This window comes from Cygnus olor, chromosome 5, assembly GCF_009769625.2.
Source record: "Cygnus olor isolate bCygOlo1 chromosome 5, bCygOlo1.pri.v2, whole genome shotgun sequence".
In the NCBI taxonomy this organism is placed as follows: Eukaryota; Metazoa; Chordata; class Aves; order Anseriformes; family Anatidae; genus Cygnus; species Cygnus olor.
Window position 1 is genome coordinate 46289812 of NC_049173.1, and position 22255 is coordinate 46312066.

General features: G+C 50.0%; 1 protein-coding gene across 6 annotated transcripts in view; it reads left to right on the forward strand.

Annotated features, from left to right (window-relative positions):
* LRRC56 (leucine rich repeat containing 56) overlaps positions 1–17404 on the forward strand; it is a 70577-nt gene extending 53173 nt beyond the window's left edge. For all 6 annotated transcript variants that reach the window (XM_040559219.1, XM_040559217.1, XM_040559220.1 and 3 more), the window contains 6 exons: positions 2104–2304; positions 3301–3365; positions 4673–4803; positions 5575–5753; positions 8209–8590; positions 9352–17404. In XM_040559219.1, coding sequence (XP_040415153.1) covers positions 2104–2304; positions 3301–3365; positions 4673–4803; positions 5575–5753; positions 8209–8590; positions 9352–9541 — 1148 coding nt within the window. In that variant the 3' untranslated portion in view covers positions 9542–17404. The remainder of the gene's footprint in view (positions 1–2103; positions 2305–3300; positions 3366–4672; positions 4804–5574; positions 5754–8208; positions 8591–9351) is intronic.
* Positions 17405–22255: the final 4851 nt, after the last annotated feature.

Sequence of the window (22255 nt, forward strand, 5' to 3'; positions counted from 1 at the left end):
TTCCTGTCAAGGTTCATTTTTCAGGTTATGATGTGTGAAAAAGAAAGATGAAGAGCAAGCTGGCCTCTTCAGTGTCAAAGCTTAATTATAGAGAAGGGACAAAGGACTTTGTCTTCTTCACTTGGGAGGTAGGGAAGCTGGGATTCAGCATGGTGCAGATTTAAACGAAAGCTGTCCAAAGCTGACCACTAAGATCAGAGAAATGCAAACGACTTGTAAAGCATCAAGTGAATCCAGCAGTAGCTGGGAGTCTGTGCTTAGCATTCATTCTGCATGATCAGAAGAAGCAAAGCTTGGAAAATGTTTCAACAACAGCTGTTCTCAGCCCTTTCCATGGTAGCAGTCAATCCCATGTCGTGTGGATGTAGCAGGATTTCCTACTCCAATTTAATAATAGGAAAGGCAATTTGGTCACCACGCCTTAATGGTAGCAACATCCTAGCAACTGCGATTGTGTGGTCTTGTAATACATCTATTCCATTCTCTTTGCCTCTGTGATTAAGTCCATTACATTCATTAGAACAGAGTAAATGGTTTGAAAATAAATCTGTTGTCCCTTTGCCTGTAGCCTCGGTTATAGTTCAAATGTCTGTGCTTTTACATATCGTGCTGCATGCACTTTACCACATTCCATTAAATATTACAAAGTATTTCCTATAACTGCTCCTGTTGCTTCCCATTAGTGTGGGCAATGCAGTTAGCTTCCCAGCCCCCACAGCTGAGGCATGCCTGCCAACTGTACTCCATTAAAAATTTAGTTTGTTTTGGAATAAGTACATATGTTTGTCATTTATTTAATCCCTGTAGGTCCAAATCATTAGATGTAGTAGTAGTTATGGTAGTGAAAAAATCCATTAAAATTTGATCCCTCAGTGATCCTGCTTTGGCAGCATCAGCTATGGTTCAGAAAACTAGTTAACAAAGTAGACTGAGAGAAACAGTAGGGAACGAGCACAAAATTTTGAATTCATATTGTTTTCTAGTGTAGCCAGACTTACATTTTTGCCTTCAGCTATAAACTGATGAGTTCACATGGTCAGGTTCAAGCATCCCCATATTTTCTTCTTTCCTATAGCAACGTTGACTCAGGTACTTTGCATGTGCTGTGTGCTTCATGGTTTTGTATGAACAACGTGGTATTTGGAAGGCCTCTAACACTGAGCTCCTAATGAAATGGCCATATTATTACAGTGCTGATTGCTCCGCTGTGGAGCTGGTAGATGCTCGACATTTTAAAGAGCAAGCTATTCATCTAGGCACTGAAATGAAATTTGTTCTATAAATTGGTGGCTGCACACGCTGCTGGTGCAGCTGTACTCTGCTCCCAGGACAGCAAGCCGTTGGGCAGGTAGGAGTTCACAGCTCTGTCTACCTTCATTAGCTGTTGTGTAATTCATCCCGTCCTGTACCATTATGAAACTAAATTATCACCTTTCTTTCTGTGCTGGAGAAGTGCCTGTCTCTGAGACAATACTGGAAAAATCCGTCACAGCAATTCCCAGATTTCCATAAGTCATGGTACGTGGTTTGCCCTGGTTGACTAACAGCCCTGGGAAGGTGGCTGTCACCACCTGCATGGTGTCTGTGCATTAAGGAAATCATTTTAAGGCTGGGGACTTGCACTGTACCTGTGGCAAGCCTGTTGTCGTTCCCTGGGGCCAGGGGTGCGTTGGGCAGCAATGAGAGGCAGCTTATTCCTGCCCTAGGCTTGTACGCAGGGGCAGTAACGGAGCCCTGGGCACCTTCAGGTTCACATGTGGGGCAGTTGTTGGCTGACAACGGGCACAGAGCTGTTCCTGACCCCTTCCTCAGCCACCAGCCCATCACTGGTGCCCGGGAGCAGGAAGAGGTTGGATTTCGGCTTAGCTGGGGAGCTCCAAGTCCTCCTGTTTGCAGAGAACAACTGTGAAGGACCGTGTGCTGTACCAGGATGCCCTCTGCCTCCTACAGGCTTTGTCCAGTGGCGGTGTGTTTCTTGTAGTTGCAAAGACAAAATTTTCTGTCCCTTACAGCTCCAAGCGTGGAGCAGCAGTCACCGCATTGGCAGCGTGCAATGATGGTGTGGTTTAAAGCCTGCTTACACTGCTGAAACCTCTCCCTTAGGTCCATGTCTTGGGGCTGTAGCAAAGCAGTCTGGATCCAGCCCAAGACCTCCCCCAGGTTCCAGCCCTGGAACTGCTCGGTGGTCTGCAAGTGCAGGAAGATGTAGCAATGCCCCCCTGTTGTACAGTGGCTCTCTTCTTCCAGATCCGATGGTTGCTGATGATCTGTTTCCAGAAGATGACTCCAGTGATTTGACATATGGTAATACCACTTTTCAATCCTGTTCTTTCCCACACCTCCACCTCCTTGTGAATGTTATTATTGCTGAGGAAAGCCTGGGTGCTTTGAATAACACCCACCCATGCAACTGCTACATCGGGTTCAGTGCATGCTTTCTTCCGTGGCACTTACCTGTTCTAGCATGGGCTTTCCTTTCCTTTCCCGTGCTGCAGAAGGTGCAAGTTATCTGGGCTTCCCCCTTCCCACACATCATGTCTTTCTTGACAACCATGTGCTGCAGTGGTGCGCCCTTGCTGAAGTTCCCTTTCATTAAACGCTCTGCTCTCACACCTTTACAAAAGCTGTCCTGCTCAGTCCTTTAAATGACCTATCAGCCTTGCTGGGGCTCACTTTAAATGTAGCTTATGTGAATAAATCTGGGCACATCTTGTTCAATTGTGGTCCATGCAGTGTAGTCCTCTAGAAAGGCATGGTGATGCACATTAGCTCCCTGGTGGATTACATGCTGAAAGGTGCAGTGTGTGTACTGCAGGCTCTGTGTGGCAGGGTCACTGCCGTCAATCACCCCTTTCTTTTGGGTTTCCAGGGTTGGGTCAGTGCGAGGAGTCAGTTTCTTGACTTCACGTACCTGATCTACAGGCTAGATAAAGAAAAGAGTCTCTGCATAGCCACATAGGGAACCTGATCCTGCTCAAGATCCGGCTGAAAAATAACCCAGCAAGACAAAAAAAATGCATACTCTGTTTTAATCCGGCTCTGTTTCCTGATCTTACTTCCCATGTGACCACACCAGTGTTTGCACCAGCACAGTGGAGGAGGCAAGGCAGGAGCAGAAGGAAACAGAGGAACTGCCTCTTAGCATCAGTGTCAGGCCGTGTAAGCTGACACTGTGAACCTACACCATAAATTCTTACATCTCCCCTGTATATAGGAAATGATGCTGACTGGTTTCAAAGACAGCACATTTTGCTAAACACTGGAGTAAAATAATTTCTTTTTTTTTCCTTTTTTTCTTAGGACTCAGCCAAGTTATATGTGGGAACCCCATCAAGGCCCTTCGTGCAAGGAGGCAAAAGCTAGGTGTATGTTTTTCTTGTACTCTTCACATTCCTGCCAGGTCACCCACATAAATTCTGTGATAAACTGAGTTTCAACTGTGATTTCTGGAGGCTCACTCTTATCTATAGTCCAACCTCCAATACCTGCTCCCCTCAACTCCCCTCGCAAAAAAGGCAATTGTACTTGAAGAGGCTGTACAATCTTTTGCCCTGATGTTACAAAGCCTCTGCACATGTGCTAGTCCCTGCTGAGGTGGGATGGTAAAGAGCTGTGAAAGCACACGGGACCACTTTAGCCATGGAGTTCAGACTTCATTAATTTGTTTTCAACAAGTATTTAGTCTGGACGCATCCCCAGTCTGTGCTCCCTCACATACGTGCCATGAGCCCCCAAATAAAGAATAGGGCAATTAGCAGACGAAAGTCATTTGTATCATCCCGGCTGGTCAAAGCACAGGGCAGAGTTGTGAATTTTGATGGTGTTTCTACAACAGCTGTTTAGCAAAAGATTTTTCAGCAGTTTGATGTCGGTGTAGATAGTCAGGCCTACAAGGTTGCTGCTGTTGACTAAATAAATATCAAGCCCAAGTTTGTTGTTCTCAGCCATGGGGTAGCGCTGTGGCCCTGCAGGTCAGCCTGTTCGTGTCAGTGGGCCAGTAACTTAGTGAGAGAACACCCATGGGATTAAGGGTGGGCAGTCTGGCTCACCATGATTAGCTTTTATGGTCCCTGAGGTTCAGTACAGCACGGACACGTGCATAAGTTCAAACAGACTGTGCTAAATCAGGGAAACGGCATGTACAGAACACCTGCATCCCTGCTCTGTCTGCAGCTTCTCTTAATGCTGACAACAGATGTTAAAGAACCGCTGGAAAAAATGCAGCCCTCCCTTTTCTCTCTGCTGCCACTGCCCAAACACTGGAAGCTTTCCTGAAGCAAAAGTGAACATTTGATTGAATTACTCTGTGTTGTAAGCTGGGATGTGAAAGGAGACTGCAGCCATACGCTGAATGATGCAGTATCTGCAGTACTGGTCTTAATATGCTCATCGGCATAGATGCTGCAGGCTTACACTTGTTTACAGGAGAACAATCTGCCAGAGGGATATAAATCAAACCTTTTTGTTCCTGCCACCCTGGGTTCCTCCTGCTCAGCTCCTAGAACTATACCAGTGTACAGGGCAGGCATGAGGCTTCTTAAAATAGAAGAGGTGAGGGGTGATCTCAACACTCCGGAGGAATAGCATACAGATGCCTTCCAAAATACAAAGTCTAGAAACTGAGCTGGAGAAGGTTTCTGAGGTTATCAAGACTACTTCTGTCATTTTTCAGCCACCTGCAGTGAGCCCCTTGAAACTGTGCAGTCTGAAGATGGAAAACCCTTACGTCTCTGTAGGAGGAGGAGATCTGAGCCAGAAAGATGTCTTTTCTGAACTGAGAGTATGGAGAGAACAGCATAAGCGGTGAGAGTGTGGGAGAATTCTTGTTATGCAATAGAACAGGGATTCACTTTCTGCTGTAAAATAAAATAAGCTCTTTGGCCACCTGGTGGCAGTTTCGTGGGATAGCCCTTCATCTTCTGCCTTCCCATCCCTGCCGACAGGGATGGAAATCCTTATGGTGGTCCCCCCTCCTGGGAAGTTTATGGGATGGAGAAAGGAAAAAGAAACCTTGGGGAGGTTCTGTCCTCTCTCTAGAGCAGGCTGAAGATCAGCACGTATAGGGTGGGCTTGCTTGCTTAGAGAGTACAAGGAATGACTTTTCATAACGAGTAAGATATTCTTGGTCCTGTCAGTGTTTGCATTCAGACAGTGAAAAAAGTGAAAGTGCATGAGGATTTTCGAAAGTGTCACACCAACCTGACCAAATGGAAGGCTGAAAGGAAAATAACACCACACTGAGATTCCCCCGTCACGTAGACAGACGATAGTTGTTTTAGAAATAAAGATGGCTTTGTTTCTCTGAACTTAATTCACATCGTAGTACTTTGTCTGCCCCATTTCACTTGGCTAACTTCAGGATGCTTCAGGTTAACTTCAGTCATAGGCAGCTTAGATGTCTGATCCATTTAGACTGATTTTCCAGATTTCCAGGTAAGTGGCCAATCACTGTGGGTGACTAAATCCACAGTCTCAGTGTTTGCCTGTGTGGCTACACCAAGCTGCACTTGGCTTGCTGCATATTCTCAACTCAAAGGCTAACTAGATGTGTAAAACTTACTCAATGTTGTCCAGGTGCCCGCAAACAGGTCAGCAAGACAAGGCTGACCGAGCAGTGAAGATAACTGTTAGCGATGAGGAAGAGGATGAAGCCTGCAGCCTGGCTGACAGCAGTGAGGAAGAGTTGAGGGAGGCTTCTGATGAGGACCTCATTGATTCTTCCTGCCCCTCCTGTGTCTCACAGTCGTCTTCAGGTATTGGGAAGGGTTGGCATTGTCTAGCGACAAGTGCTGCTAACCGTTCATGGGTAGATTTATTAGTACCTGCAGTGTTTTCTGAGGTCTGGCATCTGTACTGTAGAGGAGCAATTTGGAAACCCAATTGTAGAGCCAGACCCTGAGTAAGCCATTCCATTGTCTAAGGAAGACTTGGTGACTGCCCATCGGTTGGTATATTTCAGCACAGATCTGTGGAATTAAGGGAAATAAACTTGATCTTCCACCAGCTTAGCATCCAGTCTAGAGGAAGGACGTGCCTTTGTCTTTTACCTTGTGTAGTTGATTTGTGGCAGTCTCAGGTTAGTATAAAATACCGTTGTTTGAGCTGTGTTTTACCTCAGTTGGCACTGATGCAAATCCTGGCCGAGCTGATGATTAAGGTTCAACCAGGCAGCTGGGAATTCTGGGAAGATGTTCAGGCAAGAGATTAAAAATGAAATGTGCTCTTTTACTCAGGAAGAAAGCCAAAGACCTCTCTGGAATTGCAGTTAGATGGATGAAAGCAGGATTGTTGAATATTGTATTTAAGGCTATTAGAAACATTAATAATGGTTATTCCAAATACATATCAGGTAGAGGAGATTGCAAAAGTATGACTTAAATCTATTTCTATTGTTAATAACCACATTTTTGCTTCAATGAGTTTGGGGTTTGCATTTCTTACAAGAGCAAAATGGGTCAATTAAAAATTTGGAAAAAATGTAAGCATCATCATTAGCAAAATAATTAAATTATTCAAAGGCTCTCTGTATACAATGTAAGGTAAACGATATCTCCTTAACATGAGCAAGAGCAGTTTAGAAAAATTAAAATGAATGGCCTCTTGTCCAGTGACCACAAAAGTCTTCAACGATGATCTCGTGATCTCTTTAGATTTAATATGATTTCTTCAGATTGAGCATGATTTATTGTGACCTCATCATCTTTTCAGATTTAATAGACAATGCCCAAAGTACCTCTGTGTGCTCGTGTCATATCCCTTAGGATTGTAAAAGTGAATGGATGGGCTTAGATGTGGGTGTTGAGATCTGTCGGGATTTGGTTATGAGACTGAGCGGTTTGAAATCTAGTATCACCTGGGGGTGGGGGGGTGACCCAGATCACAAGCATCTGGCCATAAAAACCAAGGTTCATACAAAATAATCACAAGCATTTATAGATGTGTATGTTTTGCAGAGTAAATACATGATACGAGATTAGCAACTGACTGACTGTTCAGCAAGGCAGTTAAAAACACACTTGACCTCTGCGACTTGAAAATATATTTCAAGGTTTGGAGAGGTATTTAAATGTCTCAGCACTTAACTTTAGAAGTGTTCCCTACCCAATGTGATTTTTCTGACAGTGGAGCTTCTTGCTGGAAATAATCCTGACCAGCAAAGGACAAGTCATCTGAGCAAAACTAGTCCTATTTAAAAGTGTATGCAGCATCAGATCTATATAATCTGCACGCTTTGGAAGTCTTTGAGTGTTATTTCAGGCTCTTGAGTCAGGCATACTGGTCTTTCAGAATGTCTTTACTTAAAAACAAACAAAAAACACCATCAAATTCAGGCATTTTAAAATCATACAGCGTGACGGAAACTGTTCAGTGAAAAATTTATATCAGATTTATATGGTTACCTAAACAGTAAAATAAGTGTCAGTCAGAAGTTATAAAGATGAATTTTCTGTGCCTGGGTTTTGGTGGCACATTCTTTAGATTGTGTTCCTGCCTCAGACTCTGCACATCGGGTAATTAGGTACAGTTGGTTCTTTTAATAGACAAGAGCAATTGGATCCCTGCTATGTACAGAATGGTTTTAAGCATATATGCCTGCACGTTCCCTTCATACATCACCAATATGATTTTTCTTCTGTGTATTGCACCTGAGGATTAGATGGGCTAAAATCTGAACAGTGCACCTGCTGGTCCTGCATGTAGTGAAGTGTTTTCCCTAACAGTCAGGCACCTTCCCTAATTTTCAGGCTAATCACAAAACCTTATTCTTATACCTCTGCGTCTGATACAAAAGTGGTTTCACTCATTGGCAATTGCTCTTGTGCCTTGAATTTCAGAGAGCTGGATGGGGTCCTCGGGTGTTTAGAACAGGTCAGGGCAAACACTGGCCAGGAATGATACAGGAATGGCTGCTTGTGCCTTTGGGCAGGAGGACGGGTGATCTCGTCGTAAGCCAGCCTGTACCTCTTGAGGTGTGCACGGCTCATGAGCAGTTCTAGTGCTTGGCACCATGTTGGCAGGGAGGCTGCCAAGGAACCCAGACCCTGGCTGTCAGAGGAAGCAATTCAACATTCATCACTGTGCACCCTCGGACACTTGTGCCCAGCCAGCTCCATCATACAGTGTTCCTCAAACCCTTTCATTCACTGGGTCAGTCATTTAGGAGTAAGACGAGCTGGTAAATTACTGCGTTTCCCTGCCATGTTTCAGATTCGTCACGTGCTCAGGAAGGCACAGCGTCCTCCAGCCTGAGCCGTTGTCTAATTCCATCTCCGCCGAAAAGCCCTTCGCCTGCCTCCCTAAGGGGTGTTCCAGCAAGACGCTGGAAAACCAGGAACCACAGGGTAAGGTGCCTAAAAGTGCTCAGCCAAGAGGAGGACAGGCAGTGGACACAGCAGTGCCAGTCAAGGGCTAGGAAAGAAACTTCAGCCCAGCCTCTGGGCAAGGAACTTGCTCTCCTGAGCCTGCACAGCGCGCCAGCGGCACGTGAGCCTTCACCCTTCGGATCTCGAGGAGAGCACCAGCCTGATGGGAGCACCGGCAGGCAGAGACCTATTTCAGGACCAGCAGCTGTTGGATCAACAAGCATCAGGTATGCATGCTGCTGGCAGCTCTGCCTGCAGGATGTCTAGTGAAAATAGAAGGGGCTTCACGGCAGGAAGAAGCAGAATTCTGTGCTGTCTCTGGAGTCCCCTGCCTGTTCTGTAAAAAGAACTCCTTTTATTTGTGCTGGCATTTATCTTCATCCTTCTAAAGCTAAATGAAACGTTTTCTCATGCTACTTATAGCTTGAGCACTTGAGTTTTGTATTTTCTTGAAAAACGTCCCAGAATTTTCCTGTGTCCTTTCTGCTCGACTCCCGTGTTTGCAGTGCAGGGCTGTTATCTATGTCTGTGGCAGAGCTTTTTAGTGGTACTTGTTCAAGACTCCCTGGATAAATCCCAGAGTGAGTTCCTAACGTTCCACTGTGATTTTTTCCCCTTGAGATTTACATCAATTCATGCTAGAAAGCACTTTGAAAAATAAAGTAGGTATTAGATAAGTGTCACATACACCAAAACATGGTTATTTCTTGACCCTCGTACTGTATGATTAACATCATATTGCTTCTTCAGAGAAATAAACCCGAAGAGTTACGACACCTTGATTTTTAAGTTAACATAGCTATTACAACACAGTACACACACAGAGCACGTGCCTTGAGTGCAAAGTTGCTGTGCCTTGTGTGGATTCTGGGCCTGGCAGCTTTCGGTTCAGTTTTCAGAGTGGGAGACTTCAGAGCCTGTGGGGAGAATGCAGATGTCCAGCCCTGGAGTGCAATTTCACTGTGGTGATTTTCTCTCTTTTTCTCAGGCCTGTCATGGACAGGAGTCCCCCAGGAGTGATCAACCATCACCTGCTAGTTCTTCGCTCAGCTACAAAAGCCTCAGAGAGGTTTGGACCAGCAAATGCAGTTTGGCCCCCGACTGCTAGGGCCACACTGCAGAAGTTGCCAGACAGACCTGCTGTCTCGACGTCTCAGAGCAAGAATCCCCAGTCCTAGAAGGTAGCCTGGGTGTGTTGGAGCCATTTACGGAGCACGATCTTCAATCACCGCGTGCAGTCCTTACACTTGAAGGATCGATGCTGTCTTTCAGCTGTTTCTGCAAGCTAAAAGCAGAGCTGTGCAAGTAGAGCAGTTTAAACAAATGCTATGATTTGCCTCAATTAAGGCTACAGCTGGTCCAGAAGTGCTTTCTTTAAAGAGCACCTGCTGATCAACATAAGAGCTAATCAACCTCTTATTACAGAAAACATGGTTATTTTTGCAGAGTTCATGCACTAAAACAGAACAAGGCTTAACATATTTCCTCTCTTCTGCATCATGCCCTGCTCGGTGAGTGAGGCAGTGACACTAAACCAGACAGGGCTTAGAGACTGCAATTTCTGGAGTGGGCTGGAGGAGGTGAGGGACATAGGGCATTTCCTATCACACACGCCAGCCTGGCTTAGAAGCAGCCCCGTTGTCCTCAGTATTTAGGGACAAAGCCAAAGGTTCGAGAGGAATCCTTGACCTGAGCGTGTTGCAGGGGAGAGATGCGATGCCCACATCCCCAGGACAGGAAGAGCCCGAGAAGGCTGGGTGGTTTCAGAGCTTAGCCCATTCGGTCTCCTTGCGTTGCTACGGAACCAAACGCTGAAGAAGTGACTCGTTACTCTGTTAATATGTTTATTTGCTCCACAGCTGCCTGGAAGGACTTCTCTCATTTGCTGTGGGTAGATACTGCATACCAGAGTTTCATAAGCGGTGCTGACCTCTGCGAGCAGGCTGTGCCGTGTCAGAGCCTCCTCTGTGTGTGCACTCAGGTGTCTCACCTCCAGTTCTTTAGGTCAAACAGCCTTTCCGATTTCATATGACCGAGTAATTTTAAATAATGCAGCAGCAAAGATGAGGCAGGCAAGTAAGGAAATGATCTCTTGTTTTTCAATAGGGCATTTACTTTATATTTGGGTGTGATTCAAAACAGCTGTTTTAGTGGCTGCAGACTGAAATGCTGATCCAAATGTCTGTGGCATGCAACTTTATTGATGTTGCAGTCTGAAACCAAACATCATCACGTTTTTTATAGTCTAAATTACCATGTTAGATATATATATTTTTAATCACTTGATAAAACAGTAATTACGTGATGAGTTAATTAATTGTTTTATGTCTTCTTTCTACCGGTCAGCTTAAAGTAAAGGAACGGAACAGCAGAGAAGGCCCCAAACCTTCAGCTTGTCATGGTGCTAGTTGCACCACTTTCTCTTACAAAATAGTCTGCGGCTGGACGCTAGTTTGCCCAGTTTTGGTGGGCACTAGAGGGAATTATCCACCAAAAAGCATCAAAAACTCCATGGCATGGCATTCTGTGAAATACTATGGATGCAGGCAGGACTTCCAGCCAGATGTTGCCCAACAACAGTGCCTGTGTCATTAAACTGGCTACTAAAATTGACTCTTTGCCAGTGTCACTGGCCGTGACCAGAAACATCTGACCTTGAAAAGAAAGAAGAAAGTGGCAGCATAGTTTTCCAAAGTGCTCTGCACCCTCCCAGCCTGATTGAAGTCCGCAGCCCTCTCTGGCAGTTGGTGCGGGTAACAATTCGCCCCTTCTCTGTAGCAGGGGTGAGGGGTAGGGCCATGTTCTGAGCCTCCTCCTCAGTTTGCATCTTTGGTTTCAAAGGGGCTGAAAAAAGCACAAGTGAGTTTTTGTGCTTGGAAAATGGGGTGGCTAGACTGGTCTGCCCACGTGCATCTGTAGATGCGGAACTCTGGGTGTGCATTTGGAAGGTACTCCCAAAAGTGCTTGTGAGCTCTGCTCTCAGCAAACGCAGCTCGGCTCTGTGCAGGTGTTGGGCAAGGAGCTTCACTGGCGTGCAGGAGAGGGCTTGGAAAAATGATGAGGAAAAAATGATTTTTTGTCCTTGCATTGCTAAATTACCATGAGCTGGTTAATGGTTAGAGGGAAAAAATGTGTATGGGTGTCATCAGAGCAGTCCTCACTACATCTGCATTCTGTGTCATCATTTATCTATCGTGGAGACCCCTAATCCCTTGTCCTGCTGCCTGTCCAGATCAACCTGGCCTCGATCCCTGCACCATCTCGTGATGGAGTAACTCCTCGGGTGCGTGTGGCACTGCGGGCTGGGTATACGAGACACGTACTTGAACTGTGTTTAGATCAAGTGTTCTTGTGTTCTCTCAGTGTCACTGTGTGGTTTTATTTGTGTCCAAAGGTGACATGAAGGCCAGAGGAGTGAAGAGGTTGGCATGAGCGCCGTGGCACCTTGTAGCAGGTACAAAGTGTGCTCTGGCAGGACTGTCCTGCAGCAGACAGCAGCAATGCCAGGAGCTAGGGCCCTGGGATACGTGGGGGTTCTTCTGGTCCAAAAGGGACATGTATGTGGGGTTTCATCACAGGTTCTTCTGTCGCTGTTTCTTCTGCATTGGTTCCTTAAATATGGACAAAGTAACTTAAAGAATGAGTCCTTGCCTCCAGCTGGATGTGACCAGTTTTGGATGTCAGCGTCCATCCCTCCGCTCCCGTGATGGCCCGGGAGCTGCCGATGCCTTTAAGCATTGCTGCATTAATGGCAGGCTGCCAAACTGATATTTAGTGTACGAGCAGAAGAGAGGGGCGAGATCTGCTCCCCACCACCACCTATTAATAAATCAGCACCGCAGGGAAGAGCTTTCTGCCAGAAACGAAGCCTCTTCAGCACGTGCTCCTGGTGGGTCTGTTTATTTCCCCAAAGCACTTCCCGCTTAGTGGGGGCGAAGCAGCCCTGCTCCCCTGTGCCTTTTTCCTCCCTCTGATGCCTTTATTACAGTTGCTCTGCTCTGCCGGAAGCCGCCGTGCTCCGGGACAAGGAGCAGCTGGGGGGGTTTGCTAAGGGAGCAGGGGCAGCTGCGCTGCTCGGGGCCAAGGGAAGAAGGATTTGGCCCCAAAGTGCTGCTGCTGCTGCCTCAGCAGGGCATGGGCTGCTTTGCGCTTGGAACAAACTGGAGAGGAGATACATTCCCTGACTGCCAAGGAGGAGAGAGCCCAGGAGACATCTTCGGGGGTATGGCTACTCAGATGGTTTGTGCTGTAGTCTCTCTGTTTATAAAATAGGGTTTGAGGTGGCTTTGACACCTGCTTGGTGCCATGCAACGCCACGGGAGCCTGTAGCAGAGGCAGCCGAGCATCCCGCTCCGTCCCCCAGCTGCTCTGGAGGAGCAGCACCGTGGTGTGGGATGGGTGGTGCTTGAGGGCCCCTCTTGAGTTTTCGTCTTTGTTTTCATCTTTGTTTTTCTCCTGCTGCCTTTGGGATGATCTGAACCGGGCAGCCTTGCTGGAAGGACAGACAGAAAGCTTTTCCTTGGGATCTGAAAGACAACGGGGTTAGCTCACAGACAGCGTCGTTTTTTAAACCTCACTGTTCATCTCTAGCGGATTGCACTCCAGAACCCCAAATTGTTTTATGGCAGGCTAGAGGTACCAGGCCGCTGCCCTTCGGGAGGGTCTGCAGCTCCCCTGGGACCCGTGCTTTGGTGCATCGGGGCTGGGCTGACCCAGGCTCCTCAATTCAAAGCCTCTGAGCACCAGGTAGGCAGGGGGTTAGAGGCACAGAGTCCCTGGTCCTGAACCCGGTGGGTCACGGTGACTTCCCAGTCAAACACCTGTAGGATGGTGGCACCTTCAGCATCTCCGGCACCTTCAGCGGCCCCACCAGGGCTCCCGTTGCCTCCCCACCTCCCAGCAGAGCTCTCCTAGTGGAGAAAGCGCTGGGAGCCCCTCACTCAGCACCGAGGGGGTGAGGAGCACCGTTCCTGCGCCAGTGAAAAGGGGGCCTCGAAGCAAGAAGGTGACCCGAGCAGGGAGACGCTCCCCCTGGGGAGCCCCAGTGCAACCCTCCGTCACTCCTGAGCTCATGCTGCAGCCCAGCTCACGTGGGGAATATTCCCAGCTAATGCGGGGAATAACCCATCCTTTTTCTTTGCTGCGAGCAGTGCTCAGGCCAGGGCCTTGGAGAGGAAGGCGCTGCCACACGCGAGTTGTCCTCTGGGATTAATTGGTGACACAAGAAGAGGCTGGGCTGCTGTGCAGGGCTGCGGAGGCCGGTGTGTGTAATTATGGGGTGCCTGGTGGCAAACGAGCTTGGCAGATGGAGGAAGGCGCGGAGACAGCTCCGCCGTGCCCTCGGTGCCGCTGCCCCAACCAGCTGCTGCAGGGAGGCCGAGCCGGTTTTCCCCATCACAGCTTGCAAAGCTGCCCCTGCCCTTCCAGAAGTCTTTGGAGGGCTTGGCTTGTAGGGTCCCGTGGTTCACCCTGGGTCTGAAGTTCCACAGCTGGAAAATAAACGACCGCTGAAGGCAAAATAAAGGGTCAGGTTCCTGGGTGCGGAGCTGCGGTGTTATTGGTAAGCCTAAAAGCTGCCCGAGGGGGAGCGTGGCTGGACCCGCGCTGAGACGAGCCAGGGCTTGGTGAGCAGGAGGAATAGCTTGGGATGGACGCTAGAGGGGAGGAGAGAGTCTCGCAAGCTTTGACTTTTAAAAGTAGAAGAGGAGACCAAAACCAGGCACCTTCGGAGGGTTTGGGGTCCACGTCCCCTTCTCTATGCCTCCCAGCCCGGCCTCGCTGGGGAGGAAACCGAGAGGACAGGGCATCGAGGGGTGTCTAAGAATTATTTTTCTTTATTGAAAAAAAAAAAAAGCTAAAATGCTGTCTTTTCCCTTAGAGGTGTTATGTTCCCCTTTCAACTGCTATTGCACAATACCGATTTTTTTTTTTGGATTATGAACAGTCCAGGGGAAGCTGAAACCCAAAGACAAATCTTCGGATTAGATTAGTGGCCTGGAAAAACAAAGGAGAGGCCCTTGTTGCTACGGAAAGAGTGACGGCTTCGCCTTAAGATCGAGCAGACTTTGCAAAGAATGGTTAGCTTGTCTTTTTTTTATATATATTTTTCTTTGCAGTTTGAAAAAAGCAAACACTCTGGCAGAGATAAGAGCTTGCAAACAGGTCGGCCCCGAGGGGGGGAGAAGAGGTGGAGCAGGTCAGCTAGCTCTTGTCCCGGGGGACTCGCTGGCAGCTGGCTCAGGGGATTTACGGGGGAAGATAAGCAAAAAGAGGGAACGTTTCTGGGAGGTCCCAGCTCCGAGTAACTATTTACGGTCAGACACTACGTGTGCCGGACTGTCGGCACCACCGCTATTTGCACTGACAGTGTCCGAGGGTCTCGCAGCCCTTGGCAGGTTCAGCAAGGTGGATCGGGGTGGAGGAGACAGGAATTGTGACGAACGGGCTTTATCATAGCCCTTGTGAAAACGCTGTCCCGCGGGTTAATAAAGTCTGGCACCTGCCGTGATTACGTTTTTGCAGGGAGATGATTACGAGAGGATAAAACACGGGGAAAGCACCTCTCCTTGGGGACCGGCCACAGCTCGTTCACAGCAGATTTTATACCCACCAGGGCAGATGACGGGACCTGGCCGTCCCCATCCAGCTCCTTCTTGTCCGTGCTGCTGTACGTACCCTTCTGCTTGCCCTTGGATGAGGGCATAGGGATCCCAAAAGTAAGGTCCTTTTCTCAGTCACCCGCCCTGCCCCTGCTTCCCATGGAGAGAGATGCTTGTCCGCTTCCCTCCTCGACCTTCACGCTCCTCCTGCTTTTGCAAACTGGGGTTGCTGCCCCCATTTTCACTGAGGCTGGCTGAAATATGAATGTATGTAAAAAAATATGAAAATAAATAAATATGAATATGAACGTGCTGATGTGTATGTGCAGAGCTGGTCCTTCGCTCTCCAGGCCCCGCGCGTGGCTCGGCAGGGATCCCGGGATGCCGGCAGGGTTTGCCTGGTTGCTTTTAATGGGCACTGGGGCTGTTCCCTGCCACATACGATTTATTCATGTTCTGGATCACAGAGCTTGAATGGTCTTTCCTATTTCCAATGCCTCTGTCGTGGCCTCATTTGCAGGGTGATTCATGAGGCGAGCTGCAACAAAAGCTTTCCTCCCCCTGCCCTGCTGGCCAGCACAAACGTCCCTTGTCACTGGACCCTCTGGCTTTTTGGGTCCCCAATGATCAGTTGGGGTGATTTGGGGCTCCCAAATCACCCCTGTGTCCCACTGCTCCAGAAGAGACGTCCAGGAGAAAGCTGCCCCCAGCCTGGCCAGCTCTCCGTGCTCAGAGCCACGCGGGGCAGCGTCCCCTCGCCCGCCTTTGTTCCCTGTGCCATGGCTCTGGCTGCGCTGCCGGCACCCTGGGAATGGCTCCACGTTTCCCAAGACAGCCTTTTTTTTCTTTAACACGAGCACATCACAATAACAGCCACGATTGGATAAAATGTTTGTTTTCCGCACAGCACAGAACCGAAGGGCTGCTGGCACTGCTCCTCGCTCACAGGCTGTTAGTCCCCTCCTAATTTCCCCTCTCAGCGTCCCCGCAGCAGGATGCCAGCAGGACACGGGCGCCATGGGACCGACTGTGCCCAGGGCAGGTGTTTGCCTGCACTCAATGGGGAGGCCGAGCACCCGGTGCTGCCTCCATCACCCAAACTCCTGTTCCCTCACTGCGTGGCAGTGCCAAGTGCTGCTCTGCCCCCCCGGCTCAGCCCTGCAGCATCCCGCCCTTTTCTTGTTTGTTTTTCTCCCCTTCGGAGCTATTTCTTTACCTCCCATATGCCGTAATAATTACGAGCGATAACTTCACAGCTGCTCTGCTATTCTGGGCTCGGCAGAGCCGCGCGCCTCCGCCTTTCCTCCCTCCCACGGCTCCAGGTCAGCGTCTTGGCTCCGGCACTCAGGGATTCCTGAGATTTCTTCGACTCCGGAGGATCTGGGCCCTTTTCCCCTCCGTCGCCATCTGTCTCCCACCCGCTCGCCCCAGCACCGCCAAGGGGGACGGGGCTGCAGCATCCTCCTGTTACCATGGAGAGAGGCGAAGCAGCGAGGATGCGGCCCCCCAGCCCTGAATTTAAGGCCTGTGAGCCTTAAATGCTGCTGCTTGGGGGTGACAGCAGCTGCAAAACGGGGCTGGTGGATGGAGGTTGTGTCCTGCACCAGCCTGGGCTGACCCAGGGAGCACTCTGCTGAAGAGATTGGGGACAGCGAGGGGCTAGGGCAGCAGGCACTGCTCCTGCCTCCTGAGAGAAGAGGCACGCGCTGTGTTCCCCGTTACAGACCCTCGTGGCTAGTGGTTTAGCTGGGTGCTGAGAGCCCAGACTGGAGATACCAGAGGACAAGAGGTTTCTGCTGGCTCCTCCGGAGGCAAGTGCTGCATCGGTCCTGCCCCACTCACCGAGCATCCGTGCCCTAGAAGCACATCTCCGGCACAGCTGAGGCTTGGCAGAAATGTGTTTGGGGAGTCAGCGAGACGTGTGAGGCTCTGCCTGGCACCGACATGCCCACAAGAGGCTGCTCCCTGCTTCCCAAGCCGTGCGAGACAGGCGTCTCCTCGCCTTGGTTTGCCAAAATCTGGGTGCACTGCACTGACTTTCCAGCTCCAAGGGCCCTGCTGTAAGCCCTCGTTTGCACCTGGAGTAGAAACGTACATCGGGGGTGACATCTCCTCCCCGCCAGACCCCACTGGACGCCTGTGCTGGGTCTCCCCACAGGACAAGGCAGACACAACTTCTTGGGGTCATCCCAAAAACTGGGAGCGGGCAGGGAGGAGCGGGTCTTGTGCACCCCGAGGCTTCTTGTGCAGTGGGACAACCACAAAAATCACCCCCTGTGCTTTTGCTTGGCAGTCACAGTGCTCCACGCCAAATTTCTCTGTGCCCAGAGGGGCTTTGGAAGAGGCACCACAGCGTTACCCACGCAAGCCTTGCTGCCCGCTGCGAGCCCACCGAGACTCTCCTGCGGCGTCCCAGCTCCCCACCGAGCCCTGGGGGGGGGCAAAACCCCCACAGTGGCAGCTCCACGTGCATCGCACGCGCCTCCCCCAGGGCGTGGGCAGCCCGCGTGGGGGCGGCTCGCGAAGCCCGAGCCCCCCGTGGGCGCGAGCTGCAGGCTCCATCTGGCTCCGCTCTCCAGCACCAGGAGCGGGGCGGGCAGGAGGCGAGGGGCGGGGGGACACACGTGCCCCCAGCGGGCAGGTTCCTCTTGGAGAGCTCCAGCCCTTCGCTGGTGCACCCGTGAAAGGGGACGGATGGGTCCGGGAGCCTGCCAGAGCTCTCACCGAAGCAGGGCGGCTGGGGGGCTTGCTGCACGGCAGACGCACGGGGTTAGCTCCAGATCCAGGCCGATCTGCACCAAAATTGCAGTCCTCACCTCCACCCCAGCCTTGCAGCAGGGTAACTGCAGCTAGCTGGTTATTGGTTTCTTAGCTTCAGTCTTTTGGATCATGTGCCGCAATTAATCTGGTCTCTCAGAGGCGGGATGAGTAGGAGTCAGAAATGAAGCTGTAATCGTCTGTGCCTTTGGCACGGAGGGAAGGAATAATTTTGCAGTCTCATCTCCACGCCGGTCGCTCTAGGAAAAGTCTCCATCGCTTCAGCGGCGCTGGGAGAATTAGCCTAACGCAGCTAACGGGGCTGGGCGAAGCTGAAGGACTTGGGCACAGAGGGAAGCAGTGGGGCCTGGGCCATGTCACCGCTCTTTGTCTGGTTTTGTCTGAGTTACGAGGGGCGAGTGCCGGGGTCCTGTCCCCAGGCAGGGTGACCAGGCTGCCACCAGCTCCCTGCCGGCTCCCTGCCGTCACGTTGCGGTGCCAGGCTGCTCGTCCCCAGCACTGTTTCCTTCCCATGTCACCTGAACGCGTCTGACAAACACAAACAGCAAGGCCAGGCCTGGTCCAACGCTTGGCCTCCCTCACAGTGGGAAATGTGCAGCTCCTCTGGGGGCCTGCTGCTCCCCGGTGCCCTGCTGTGCCAATCACTATCAGTAGGAGGCCCAGTGTGGAAAGCAATTAGGCCGGGAAGGCCTAACGAGCCCTCATTAACGCGCCTTCAGAGCGGGGCTGGCAGAGGAACCCGTACCTCGGCTGGGAGCAGTTCCCCTCCACAGCCCACGGGGAGGGGGAAAGTGTTGAGGCCGAAGGCTCCAGAGACCCTTTGAATGTACCCAGAAAGGGACGTTTCCAGTGCAAGCGGCCATGCCTGGGTCTGCAGGGACTGGGCTGAAGTGACAGGGGTCTCCATCACACACCCTGGGTGCGTCTGGGCTGCCCAGGGGACTTCACAGGTGTCCCTGCCCCGCTGTGATTGCAGCAGGGGGTGCGAAATGAGCCAGGAGCTGACATCCGCACTTGGGACGTAACAGAGTAATGTTCCCTTCAGTTTAATTAAGGATTTTTTTTTTTTTTGATGCATTATAAATTAACCTGAATTAAAAGACCATTTATTTCAAATGAGAGCATATACACAAAAAGATTCCGTGTGGTTCCACTAAGCTAATCCAAGTTTGCACTCTTAATTATTAGGGATTAATTTTCCAAGAGCGCACGCGACGTTTTTGCTAATGTAAACATCAGTCAGATAATGTGGCAGGCGTTTGGAAAGTGAACAATTTTTGTCTTCTATGGGGTGCAACACTTGATATAAACACATCGCTTAGGCATTTTGTATCGCTGCCTTATTCTCTTTCCCAGGCAAGAATAAGCTATGCCAACATAAATGGTACTGCTTTCATTTTACAGGGATATGTATATGTTTGTCTTTAATAACAATAATAATAAAAATAATAATGATGGATAAGTCATTCCACTGTAATTACTCCAACAGATTTAAATCGGTGCAACTTCTGGGCACTAAGAAGGCTTGAGCTGGTGGCCAGCAGATGATGGCAGAAGCACCTGTGACACATTTCTGCCCTTGCCCCTCCTGCCCACTCTTCTCCAAGCTGTTAGGTGCTTTCTTGCTGCTTGGGATTGATGCGCCCACAGCAGAGCCGGTGGAAAAGGCTGGGGAAACTCTTTTCATCTCAGCAGCACCTCGCTTGGACAACCATGTCCCCTCTGGAGTCCCCTGCTTCCCAGACCTTTGATCTCCCCTGGATCCCATTGTCTGTGTTGTCCCTATTACATTTTTGGTACGTCTGGAGCCCGTAACAGCTCCTTCCCTTTGTTTTTATCCTGGGCAGCATGTATGGACAAGATAACACAGACCAGCAAGCAAACAAACCTCGCCGAGGTCAATTCTCCCCTGGCTTAGTGCGTGTGATGAAGGCAGGGATGGACTTAAACTTCCAGCTTCTCTGAAGACATTCATAAAGCGAGGACCAACGGCACAGCTTGGATCCTCAGATGAACTTTGTTGCAGCTAAAACCCTAACGTGACTCTGTCTTGACAAACAATAACTCTTTATTTTGTTATTAAAAAAATGTTTTTGCAATAATTTTCCTTCCTCTTGGCCCCACCACAAATCTGCTCTCCCCACTCTCTTTTAATCTTTTCTTTGGCGGCTAAAACTATTATCTTTATTGTTTCAGGGCTTGGCTTCTTCCTGTTAGATCTCCTAATTGGATTTCTACTCTCCAATCTATTTAGTCTCTTCTGTGCGCCTAGCAAAACCCTTTAACCCTTCGACACCCCTCCACCTCACTGAGCTGGTTGCCCTCGGATGCTCTCTTCTCCCCGCACGGGTCTGATTTAGCTCCCTCTTGGCAGCGTCGCTCATTTCCCCCCCTCTGCGAATAACTGAGCTGCGTTTGACATGACTTCAGAGCAGCTCCTCTTCCCGGTTGGCGCGGGCACGGCTTCCCTAAGCGACGGCTGTCCTCCCTCGTCTCGCTGCCTGAAGATAATGTGCTGCTTCCTAATCTCCCTCACTATCTGCGGGCTGCGGAGGGGCACAAAGGCTCGTTTGGTTTTAACCAAGAATAAGTAAAACGACCCACATCACCCTTCAGAAAGGCTAGCAGCAGTTACGAGGTCGTGCTAGGGCCAAGCAGTGCTGCTAAGAGCTGGAGGGGATGAATCCATCAAGCCCAGACTCTTCTTTTCCCCTTCAGGAGATGTGAGGCCATCTGATTTTCTCCTTCTTTCCCCACCCCGGACCGAGGTTTCCAGGAGAAACCTGCTGGTTTCAGGTGTCACAGGCGCAGGGGACAGCCCAGGGCAGCTGCAGGTGAAATCCCCCAGAAGTGCCAAGATTTTGGCTGTGACTAACAGAAAGCTGAAGCTCTGCTCCGGGCATCAGCTGAGGCAGGAAGGTTTCCAAAACCAAGCCTGGTGGTGCCAGAGGTGATGGGATAAAATCTCCTCCCAGCAGGGCATTGAGTTGTGAGTGAGAAAGGAGGAAATACAGGGAGAAGCAGTACCAAAGTCCCTCCTACCTGGCCTCTCAGCCCAGGTCCAGGTGCCTGGCTCTTGGCAGGCCTTGATGGACCCGGTCCCTCTCCTCTTTTCCTGCTTTTCCAGCTTTTAAATGACCTCAGCGCCTTTGTGTTTGTGATGCTTGAGCATGTTGCCGTGGTTAAAGCTGCTCTTCCCAGCAGGAATATCATCCCACCGGTGAGACGGATAGGTTTGGACATCGGGATGTGGATGAGTGCACATGATTACCCTCACTCGCTGTTCCCACTGGGCAGGTGGAAAAACAAATCTGCCAGGTATAGAAATCCCTTCAGGGGAACGGCGATGGGGAGAGCCCTCCCGTGGAGGAGCTGGTCCGAGGGAGAGCGGGCAGGGATTAATGGGCTGAGAAAACCTACAACTTCAAACCGAGTCTGTTTGAAGGGTCCATGTGGAAAAACGGTGGTCAGGTTTCCCCCTCTGTAACCTATCCTTGCGTTGGCAGAGCTAAGACAAGCTTCCTCTTGATAAGGCACTTGCAAGTTCTCTTTTTTTTTCTTTCCTTTTTTTCTTTTTTTTTTTCACTTTTTCTTTTGTTGTTGGTTTTTGGATGTTTATCAGAGACATGTATTCTTATTCTTACGTTATTCTTATTTATAATGTTCTTATTCTAAAAATAAGGGACAAGTCCTGGGCCACTTGAATGCGTCCCATTTTCCCTTTACACCTTGCCCTACCCATCACCATCCCAACCTACATATGGGGCAGCTCCTCACCAGCTGTGCCAGGGTGATGGGGCTCTGGCAGCAGCTCCCAAAGAAGAGAACCCTTTAAGGGAAGTCCTGCTGTGCCCCTGCACCCAGGCACGGCCCTGTCAGCGGGTGTGAACTGACTGCAGCCATCCCGCTCTTCTCCTCCACCCTTGCAGCCAGGTGACGGCAGGATTCGTCCCCGGAGTGGGGTGGTGAAGGGCAGGAGCCACCCAGGACCATTTCCCATACCGAATACCCCTGGTAATGGGAGACACCAACATTTCCCCCTGATCAAAGGCAAGGGGGGCATCTGCTCCATCCCTGGTCCATGCCTTGATAATGACACTGACCCCAGCTTTGTGACCAGGGGTTCCTGGCTAAAAGGAGTCCCCAAATCGCTGTCACAGCCACCAAATAGCCCCATGATGGGAAACAAACCCCTGGCTGTTGCTGACCTGGGTTGAATGGAGGACCTGGAGGGGCAGGATTATCAGCAGCAGCCCTCTGACCTGGCACTTCCACAGGCTGGGGGGCTCGGGAGAGGGACAGGGCCTGTTAGATCATTTTTCACTGTTTAAGTGGGAATATGGAGCACAAGTTGTCAGTTAAAATAGTAATAATAAGTTTACGATTTTATGGGGGGCCTTACAGTGTTATAGGCTTTGCCTGTGAGACCCATTTATGGGATCCATGAGATTAAATAAAGCTTTTTGTGTCTAAATAACAGCTAAGATTGCTTCTCTGAAGGGTTAGGCACTGAAG